Consider the following 10,815-nt stretch of genomic DNA (forward strand, 5'->3'; position numbering starts at 1 on the left):
TTGCATTTCATGATCTCAGGCAATGGTCAGCCGCTAATTGTATAATTTGAAAGCAATGTAGCTTGATTGATGAAATAATAATAATATTATTACTATTTTTGTTAATTTTGGGATCTAAGCCTGCTCCAACATTGCTAGTTGTTGATCTCTTCTCCATATCGTAAGATTCAAGCAAAACCACAAAGGTTGTAAAAGAGATCCAATTTAATTATTTAAACCCACTATTAAATAATCCTTGTACCTTACGTTTTTTTCTCTTTTCTTGACCTACTTTTGCGCGATCTCAGAATTTCTTTGCGTTTTCTTGGCGGTGTTTTGCTTCAGGCATTGTGATTCCTTTTATTATAGTAGCTCTTTATTTTGCCATTTTAACGTCAGTATTGGTTTACAGCTCTACTGAACTGTATTGTAATTCTGTTATTGGCTTTTTAAACTTTTGAATAGTTTTATTTTATTTTATTTATATATAATTTTGGTGTTTCGTTGTGTTTGTAGTATATTAGCAGAACTGACGATGCTTTTTGCGTAACTATAGTATTCTGTTTTTGTTGAATAAAGTTGTTTTTGGATCTCTTTTACAACCTTTGTGGTTTTGCTTGAATCAATGTAGCTTGACGCACGACATTTGAACCTTGGATATTAATCATCTGAAAGTGCTCATAAACACAAGTTTAGGTTTCCATCGTTTTTCTTATGAAATTGATGCAGTCAAATGTGCGGTTTCGCCATCACCATTTGTCTGTGGATTAACTCATGTTGCTTTTTCGTGTGAGCATCGAAGCGAATCGTAAAGTGCATGGAAGCGTATCACAAGCAGCTAACGTGGATTTGTAACTGCTGTAAAATGACGCGTTGCTAAAAACGCGTTGCTAAAAACACGTCGCCAAAGCTGCAAGACCAGTTCTTGGCTGTCCGTCTTTTACATTAAAAAGCCAGCGCATATGTAAGGTTGTTGAAGGTATTTGGCTTGTAATCTACTAAATGATAGGTATTGTTAACTAGGCAGAGACATTTGACCTGAGGATAATTACCTTGTTTAATTTAAATAATATAAAAGGAGGTTTGTGAAATACATAAAATTGTCAGACTGTCTTCCTTTTTTTCACTGGCAGGTAGTTAGCCAACCAATAGTAAAAACCCGGTTATCTTTTTTAAAGTAGGTAAAAATATCTTAGCAAAAATGGCTAAAAGAAATGAAGAAGTTCTACTTCTTTTTGATGTTGATGGAACCCTCACTTTGCCACGACAGAAAATATTGCCGGTTATGAAGGAGTACATGGATGATCTGAAGAAAAAAGTTGTTGTCGGAATTGTAGGAGGCTCTGACTTGAACAAAATCACCGAACAAATAGGAAAAAGCACAAGTGATGTGATTGAATCCTATGAATATGTATTTTCTGAAAATGGTTTAGTTGCACACCGAAATGGCAAACTGATTGGTGAAGAAAACATTCAACACCATCTTGGGGATGAACTGCTGCAAAGGTTTATTAACTATTGTCTCGGGTATATGTCCAAGCTACAACTTCCAACCAAAAGGGGTACATTCATTGAATTCCGCAAAGGCATGCTGAATGTGTGCCCAGTCGGGAGAAGTTGTTCACAAAAGGAGAGAGAAGAGTTTGGAGAATATGATAAGAAGCATAACATTAGAAAAACCTTTGTTGATGAACTTACAAAGGAATTTGCAGATTGTAAGCTTACCTTCTCTATCGGTGGCCAAATCAGTTTTGATGTTTTTCCAAATGGCTGGGATAAGCGTTTTTGTTTGAATCATATTGCAAAGGACAAATATAGAGAAATTCATTTCTTCGGAGACAAAACCTCCCCTGGTGGAAACGACTATGAAATCTTCTCGGACAATCGTACAATTGGCCACACAGTAATTTCCCCTGATGACACTAGGAAACAAGTGACAGAACTTCTTTCGACTATTGGTTAACTATCGTAAGGAAGTATTAAATAGAAATGTTATGCAATTTTAGTTTAAAGCAGTTGCAGCACTAATGATTTTAAAGCAGCGTTTTTTTTATTATGTAGTTTTAAAATTGTACAAATTGTGTACCTGCTTTATCTGCATTGTGAGATTTTGAAGTGCTTACTGCTTTTTAATGCTTTTATATAACAGTATATATTTCACATGTGGCATGTGTCTTTGCAATAAAAGTAATACCTCCTAACTGCTCTGTTTTTTCACCGATTTACATAACAAAAATGTGTAGTAGTTTTAATTTAGGGTAGAGCAAGTTTATTGGCCTTCGAACAAATATATATTTAAAAAGCTGGGCAAGCAGTGAGCCGGGGGCTCTTTTATGATGACATATATGGTTATTTTGATGAAAGAATCTAGTTTGCATAAAAATCTAAAGTATCATTTCTTAGCATGATCTCAAATAAAACTGCACACAGTCATGACCGCTTTCCTTTTTTAACACACATAATAGCAAATTTTTAGTGCTTCGGGCGAATCTTGTTGGTTTTTTGAGACTGTTATCCTGTTTGAAGGAATCGCTTAATATTAAAAAGGCCCTTTTCTTTCTCTGGAACTCCGTAATCAAAGTTGCGGAAACTTAGTTAACTTATTTTTGGTACATATCATGTTGTGTCCCTTTAAAAGTTTAAATGAGAACAAAATAAGCAAGCCATAACTAGATGTTAAAAAAATATAATATGGCTCTCATAGAAATAAAACCAAGAATTTTTGGCTTATATGGCTCCCTTATTAGCTAAAAAGGTTCCCGAACCTTATTTACAAATACAGAAACAGGTGCAGGGTCTTATTATGTTCCTACAAATTTAAGTTGTCAAGGTCAATATCAAAGTTTACCAATGACACTGTACTTAATTAGTGGTGTAGGGTGTAAAATGATGCAGCATTATAGGTAGCCTTGCCATACGCCCCAGGTTAGCCGGGCAGTCCCGCCCGGTTAAACAATTTAACCCGGATTTTTCAATTTGAGATTTACAAAAAAAAAAATAAAAACTGTAAAAAATGGTGAGTTAGCCATTTAGCAGTTCTTTCTCAAAACCAAGTAATACTTTTTACCTTTCAATTTTGATTGGTTAGGCTGTCAAGCAAATTTTTTTAACATAAATTAATTATTTTTCCAGCGGGTGTTAAGAAATATTTTTCTGGGGTTGAGGTTGCTGGCTGGGGCTAGTTTCTTGTTGTGTGTGGTGAGTATATAATTTGAATGGAGGATATCATCCGGCGGGTGCTGGGAGATATCTTTTTGAGGAAAGTAAGCGAGTGCCGTCGCAAACCGGTCACCGTTGAACAATTTTTATTTTCAAGGATTTTTTTTCACGTATGACGCAGTTTGGTGCCGGTATTGTTTGTTTGAATATTACGCAAGTCTAAACAATTGCTGTTACGACTTAAAGTTTAACGTTTGTTAGTAATTCTATATCGATAAATGTCGCGGGTTTTCAGCATTACAAATCAAATTGAAGTCATAACATACTGATTGCCTTTTTTTCACAATACTGAAAATTACTTTTAGTTACAATTTAAATTACTTGGACAAACCACCCTTAAAAATAGGGCCCTGAAAATACCCCCTGACAAAAAATAAAACGCCCGCAACACCGTTAAGTTAATTAGTTGTATTAAATTCTTTGGAATTAGGTCTACATTATGTTTATTTACAGATTTCGATATGCGTCCCGGATTTACGTTTCTAAAAAACGGCAAGCCTAATCATATAGGCAGCCCATTTGTGTTCTATTATGCCACTGTTGATATAATCAGACCAAACATGTTAAGAATAGAATATTCATATTTATGAAAGTGACGTCAACCGTATGAAGAAATTGCGCATTGATAGCAAGATTAACTCACATTCGAACTAAAACAGGCAATTGAAAAACAATAGCTCCAAGTTAATGTGTTTATTTTCGTATTCTTACTGAATCCCACTGACTTGGTTTCAAGTGTGTTTACTTCTTATAAGCAACTTGTTATGAACCGAAGTGTGTTCATTTAGAATATTGTCCAGATATATTCAATGCGGTCATACCGCTTGGCTCAAATTAGAACTGTCGTCGTCGTCTTCTTCATCGTCGCCCTCGCTATTCCAAACGGTCAGTTTCCTACTGTCAGGCAATCCAAGTTCACGCAGACAAACCACTGCCGTCGCCTGGTACGCCAGTCGGTCCGTTCTCTGCCTAACAAATCAAGATTTTACTTCGAGAGATTCACCAATAAAGAAATGAATAGTGAGTGTTCCATAACCGTAGGTGATATTCCAAAACATGTCTTTGTCGCGGCTATATAACTTACACTTTTATACAAACGTTGTCAAACATTTTATTTTACACCTCTGGTCGTATATGATGAACATCCTGTATCGAATTAATTCTACCACCTCTATATCTAATGGTTCTTATTTAAAAACCAAGGCACCACTTACCAGGTAACGGCACGAAACCTTTTCCCATTAAAGTCAACATAAGAGCTGTAGCGTTCTGTGAGGGATTTAGTGCTCATAGAAATCTAAAAAAGAACGACTTGTGTTAAAGTAAACACTTCATACCTTAAACACTTTCATACCCAAGGATCGAAACTGCAACAATATAAACATCTAAAGAGTTGATAAATCTCAGCGCACCCGCAGCAACAATTACCAAAAAAAACAATATATGATTGTTTGCATGTTTAAAAAGGCTGGAACAAAATTTGGGCAAATTTTGCGAATATTGTAGTAATAACTTTATTTTTGTTTTTCTGGCTACAGCAAATTTACTACATCAGGTCTTAAAAGGCTCCAAAAATACCTTGCGTACAATACGGAAGAACTGTTTTTCTTAAAACTGCAAAAAAAATCTACGAAGCGCTAATCCAAAATGTGATATAGCACTCAGCCCACTTCGTGATGTGTGTAATGTGTTTCAACTATTATTAGTTGTTCTGTAACGCTTTTTAACTATTAGTAGTTATATTATTATATAAAAAGTATCGAACTCGACAAGAATTGTCACACTTACCAAATGATACTGCGGATGAGGGATATGTTTTTTTACGGCGTATTCATACAGTAATCGCATCGGACTAGCTTCTTTTATTTTGAAAAATTTTCTGTGAAAAATAACTTTGGACATAAATCCCAAAAGTCACAAATAAACTATTTATTAACTCTATAAAGGGAGCAAATATATATTTTTCGTATTTTAAAAACGTTATCGCGAGGCAGCGTTGCCTTAATTTTGACAGATTTGTATTAACCACTGAACTGCGTATGTAAAATATATTACCACGCAACTCAATTTTGTGAACGATTAAAAAATTAAATTGCACAATTCTGATCAGCTTAGGCGCGAGACAAATTAAGGCTGGGCAGTTATTTATAGAGGTACAGACGCGAATCTACACTTTTTGTTTGGGCAGGGCATCAACTTTTTCGTAGATGAAGTCACAAAGCTATGTCATAAAGAAATAATTGATCAAACACTACACGTTTATTTTGTTAAAGTTTTAGGTTGAAGAGGTGATAATTTAGCTACAAAGATGTTATCGATTCGCGCAAAGCAAAAAATCCCTTTATATTGTGTTGGCCAAACTTTCATGTTCGAATGTGAAATATCTACTACGGCGGAATAAAAACTAACAAAACAAGGCCAAAGGCTTTCAAAAATTAAACAAAATTAAACGTTGCGCATTTTTCTTAGTGTCATCTCAATATGCCAAATAGTTCCGATGTACTTTTAGGCAAACTAACCTACCAACATACTGTAGCTCAAAACAACAACTCGCGCCACGAATATTAAAATGTTGGTTGCAACTTGCAAACCTCTTAAAGTTAATCTTCACTTCCACGCATTCCATGTCGGACTTCCAGTAGGTGTGTTTCGCCGATTCGTCTCTTCCAAGATTTTCGTAAAACTCTTGCAAGCCAAGCAAAGCGCTGTCATTTTAAGAGATGGGTTACTTTTGTTTGCCACTCACTTGACAACCTAACTTGTAGAAGTTTAGGCCGGATTTCCAGCTTATTTTATTAGGGTTTCTGAAAAAACAACAATTGCTTAAACACGCGTATAAAAAACCATCACCTAGACTCGCACAAAACGAAAGGTACAACAGCAGGGCAAATTCAATATTTAAGAAATAAAAAATTTTCACAACCAAACAATACTCTTTCCCGAATTTATTCAACTCCGCATACAACGGGTAAAAGCTTAAGTGCGCCCTAAAGCTGCCTGTATTACACAGTTTAAAAAACACATTTCCAGTTTCAAAACGAAAAAATACACTTACCACATTTCCCCGTAGGTCGCGCACGTCATCAGTTGAGAGCATACGTCAGTGATGCGACTCTCCCGTTCATTTATTTCGGCCAGCATTTTGCCCAGGCAGTGATAAGTTGATGACCACGGCCCGTAGTATTTCGCCGCCTGAAATTGGCCACGTTAAAGTTACGAAAAGCCGGCCTTTCGGAAACCAGTTAAGAATATGTATCATGAGAGTAAAACAAGTTAACGAAAAACGTTGCAGATGTATTTTAAATTCGGCTACTATTCCCGTGAATCGTATTACTTTTTACAAAGTTTGACAGCATTCCACTTGATTTTTTAAATTTACGTTTAATCCCTCAGAAATACGTAATAAGAATATCAAAGCCCATACAGAAGTAGGTATCATTTTGGACGTTTCGAATAACTCTTTATTCATTTTCAACATGTTGAAAATGAATAAAGAGTTATTTGAAACGTCCAAAATGATACCTACTTCTGTATGGGCTTTGATATTCTTATTACGTCTTACTACAACCTCCAACCATTATGCTCCCTCAGAAATAGTTTTATGAATTTACGACTATCGAGAGCACTGCGGTATGGCGTTTATACATGAAAAAAGTTCACCAGCCTCGGCACACCAAAAAAATAAACAAATTCACGGCACACTCTTTAATCATAGAATTCAAACTTTACGTTCAACTTACAAATTACACGGTATATTATTACTTATAATTTGATGAATAGTCTGCATTTGAAATATCGCATGGTTGCCGTCTATCGTGCCGTTAGGTATTTTTTTTTAAATTAGGAAAAGTTAAAAACTACACTTGTGAGAACCTCTCTAGGCACACCGCGGCACACAGTTTGAGAATCACTGATCATTTCCAAACCATCAATATATTATTATCGTATGTTGGTCTCTCGGCGAAAAGAAAATTCTCGATAGAGAGCTATTACCAATTTAACAAATTTCGTCACAACTTCAAAAGGAGGTAACAGGCCCTCTTCCCTGAAGACGGAGCAGTTGACGAGAGCGGATCGAGCAATCATCACCGAGGAGGAATTGGTGACCTGTCGAAACCTCTCGGCGTCTTGGCGGCAGTTGATGTGCTCTTTGGAGCCACCGCTGCAAAACAATAATTTGCTTTACAATACAAATAACAGCGGTGTAACGCGATAACCCATTAAGCAGCTACCAAATTAATTATGTTTTTCGTTGCGCAATTAAGGCCGACTATTTTTGGACTATAACTCCTGAAAACGGTATTCCAATTCATTCCGAATTTTGACGCTTTGAGCGGAAAACATTTATAATCAAACTATTGTGGTTAGTACTAACTATACTTTTGCACTAATATTTTAGGGACAAAAAGTAACCCTTTTTTGTTAGGCGAATTAAGAAAATGACTTGACTATGACAGCAAACAGTAAGTTAATGCATTATATCCAAAGTCTTCAGAATATGTAAAATATTTATACGAAAAGGTTTTAAATTGCTATGTTTTTGTCTATATTCCACTGCGGCGTCCGCTTTAACGTTTAGAAAAGTAGAGATGACAGATTTTACCAATTTTAATATAGCAGTCGTACTATACTGTACAGCCAAAGATCGGGCAAAACACACAAAGAAATACATCAGATGAGACAACGCCTCGCGCCGTTTCGGCGATACTGCACGCACTTAGCGATCACCGGAATCGTAAGGGCGTCCGATATTGCTCGGATTTCGTCTACGCGAACCTTCGCACGGTATCGTTCTGGCTGCAATCTTCCATGGACGGCAAGGGCTGTCACGCCGCTGCCTTCGATTCGCCTGGCAAGCTCCAAGGTGTCTTCGAGCTAGATTGAATAAGATATATAAGATAGCATGAAATGGATTCATTCGCTAAAAATTGATTCGTTTCATTTCTTAGAATTGAGAAAATTATCATAATTTATTGCTGAATTTCCAAAAGTATTTAATGATTCACCACAATAGTAGTTCTGGGTTGTGCACCTAGCCGGCGGAGCTTGTCAAACGATTGGTTGGGCATGGATGTATTTGGAGTGGCAGAGCAAAAATATATTCTAATGGAATAAAGTAGGTCTGATCTTTTTAGGGGGGGGGGGGGGGGGGGGGGGTTGTTTCAAAAGATTGAGAAACACTGCTATATTACTTGTGCTACATTTTGACTCATAAGGTACTTCAAGTACAGTTTCCTTGTTAGGCATGTATTTGCTGAGTTGACTATTCAAAGTATTAATAAATAACATAAATAGTACTATACGAACTAAATTGCATGGCCAGACTTTCTTTTTTCTGTTTTAAGGCCACAAGTACAGAAGAAAGCACAAGAAACATATGTATTAATGTTTGACAATGAAGTATTACCCCCCTATGTTCTATAGATAAAACATAAATGACTTATTACAAGTTATATTACCTTTGGCAAAACACGAATTTTACATGTGACAGCAATGGAGAGACCTTTGACAAGAGTTTTTAAGATTTCTTCAATAAGTTTGGGATTTTCAAGTAAAAAAGCACCAAAGTATCCCTTAAAAGAAAACAGAACAGATAAATTATATGACTTATCTCATTTTAGGTATACGCTCTTCTCATAATACTTTTTTTTTTGACAAACATGCAGTTATATATACCTTCTTTGCATTGGGAGTAGGGCATCCCAAATTCACATCCACAGCTAACACATCATTTTCTCTGAACAATGTAAAATAGTTACTTTGCCTAGTGATTTACAGCTTAGCCAGGAACAAATGATAAAATAAAACCTACACAAGTTTTGCTGCTTGTAAAGCACAAGTTGGATTGTTTGTTCCCTATTAAAATAACAGCAATACATTATGTTTGCTATAAATTATATTACAATCCAACATAGCTGGCCTACCAACTGTATAATAACTTTTCCACATTCTTCTGGACAGGTTTGAAACAGTATTCTGCCACACTTACTTCGAAAGTCTACTGTTCCAGTTTTATCTAAAAAAGGATAGTAAAGCGAATGCACTGAACGGGCTTACAATAAATCAACACAAGATATTCTAAATTGACAAATATAACTTTTTGGACCATAGAACTTCAACAGTTCATTTATACATGTGGAATAAGAAAATCTACAAACCATTAATGACTCGCTTGCTTTCTTTCAGCTCATTTGAAAATATTTCCTGAGAAAACAGGTTAATGTTAGAAAACACACCGTTGTCTATTATACAAACTTGAAAAAAAAAAACTTTGAAGTTAAAAATGTGTTCTGTTTATTTAACAGTTAGTAAAACTATTTTTTAGTTGTTATACTTGTTTTATTCCATTTTGAATGGCACGTGTGATTTGCAATATAATCCCAGTTGTGATATAAAATGTGTTTTAATATGTTCAGATATATGCCTTGTAGTTGAGTATATTAACAATGTATTGCAAGACAGGGCGCTGGTTTCAAATCCTACCACAGCAAACATTATTTGGGTTCAAGTGAACGTTAATGGGTAGGTTAAGCAATATTATTAAATAATAATACTTGACCCACCCTCGCCCAAACACTAACCAAAACCCTAACCCAAATATTGTGGGTTGCTTCAATGCTGTGGTGGGATTCTAGACCAGCGCCCAAGGCAGTATAACAAAAAATAGACAGACAAGCATGTAGTTCTGTGTTCATATTTTACGAACTATGTTTGATTTCAATGATTTGAAATACACACACGACTTACGTCACTGTAAACTAAGTCAGCTCCATACTTCAGTGCAAGAAGTCGCATTGGTAAATGGCAAACACGAACCATCGGTGCTAGAATAACCTTGTTTTTGTAGAGATCACATCGCCTTTTATCAATCGGAAATATGTATTTATTTTGCAATAGTAGCAATAATGATCGTAACTGCTTACTGGTTTTGTCATTTGAATGTCTCACGGTATTGCAAAATCTAGTCAATAGCCCCATGTCATGCAACTAAACATTAAAAAACAAATTTTTGTTACTGTTGTTTGTTGCATTTTGAAATCAAATTTTACTACAGTAAAAGTTAACTAAGATTATAATTGCACAGTGCACATTTGTTTCCATTGTTTATTTGTAATACGTGTGTACTTTGTAGACGTGTAATGTAGTCTGTTATATTTCAACCATTTCGTTCTTTATGAGCTCTTCACAGTCTTCAGTCATCACTCGGGTAAGGGGGTTTCTACTTTCTCGCCGTGAATGTTTGACGGGAAATTCCCGGATTCGCGAGAAAGAAAGAATCCCGAATCTCGGAAATTTTTTAATAATATTTTTATATATATTTTTTGAAATGCTTTAAAAAATTGTCGTTTTTGACTTATAGCAAAAAAATAAATATAAAAATATAATACCAAACCTATCAAAGTCGTTGTCCGGGTTGCTTTATTTGAGCTTACCAGCGGAAAAAGCTAATTTTATTTTACCAATAAAAATGCACCCTGCACAGTAAAGAGAGTAATTTTAAACATGATTTTTTATTCTATATTCGATATGTAATAAATTTCCCCAAGGAATTGTGCAAAGAGCAAAACATTTTTTGTATTGGAATAGTGTTGCGAAACTATTTCTGGTAAAAAAAAC

The 10,815-nt window shown here is 35.4% G+C and overlaps 2 protein-coding genes across 2 annotated transcripts; one reads left to right on the forward strand and one right to left on the reverse strand.

Moving 5' to 3' along the window:
* Window positions 1-1,160: 1,160 nt before the first annotated feature.
* LOC146161085 (phosphomannomutase 2-like) lies at window positions 1,161-2,030 on the forward strand. The gene has a single exon (XM_083384507.1). The coding sequence runs from the start codon at window positions 1,181-1,183 to the stop codon at window positions 1,940-1,942; it is 762 nt and encodes a 253-aa protein (XP_083240633.1). The 5' UTR covers window positions 1,161-1,180; the 3' UTR covers window positions 1,943-2,030.
* A 1,744-nt stretch (window positions 2,031-3,774) lies between these two features.
* LOC146161086 (tRNA-dihydrouridine(20) synthase [NAD(P)+]-like) lies at window positions 3,775-10,388 on the reverse strand. Its single transcript, XM_083384708.1, has 13 exons — window positions 9,946-10,388; window positions 9,357-9,402; window positions 9,123-9,214; window positions 9,011-9,054; window positions 8,875-8,935; window positions 8,658-8,771; window positions 7,916-8,073; window positions 7,192-7,360; window positions 6,254-6,390; window positions 5,790-5,903; window positions 4,987-5,077; window positions 4,413-4,495; window positions 3,775-4,167 (listed from the first exon to the last, which is right to left on the reverse strand). The coding sequence occupies exons 1-13, from the start codon at window positions 10,174-10,176 to the stop codon at window positions 4,014-4,016; spliced, it is 1,494 nt and encodes a 497-aa protein (XP_083240834.1). The 5' UTR covers window positions 10,177-10,388; the 3' UTR covers window positions 3,775-4,013.
* Between the last annotated feature and the right edge of the window lie 427 nt (window positions 10,389-10,815).

Source organism: Ascidiella aspersa, chromosome 3 (assembly GCF_963924565.1).
Source record: "Ascidiella aspersa chromosome 3, kaAscAspe10.2, whole genome shotgun sequence".
Lineage (NCBI taxonomy): Eukaryota > Metazoa > Chordata > Ascidiacea > Phlebobranchia > Ascidiidae > Ascidiella > Ascidiella aspersa.

Bases quoted from the DNA above. Each gene is read 5' to 3' on its own strand.
- LOC146161085 (XM_083384507.1), top strand. From the start codon at position 1,181: ATGGCTAAAAGAAATGAAGAAGTTCTACTTCTTTTTGATGTTGATGGA.
- LOC146161086 (XM_083384708.1), bottom strand. From the start codon at position 10,176: ATGGGGCTATTGACTAGATTTTGCAATACCGTGAGACATTCAAATGAC. The intron at 9,215-9,356 runs GTTTGTAGATTT...ATCCTTTTTTAG, and splicing joins AAGCAAGCGAGTCATTAATG to ATAAAACTGGAACAGTAGAC. The intron at 5,904-6,253 runs GTAAGTGTATTT...TTAAAATGACAG, and splicing joins GCGACCTACGGGGAAATGTG to CGCTTTGCTTGGCTTGCAAG.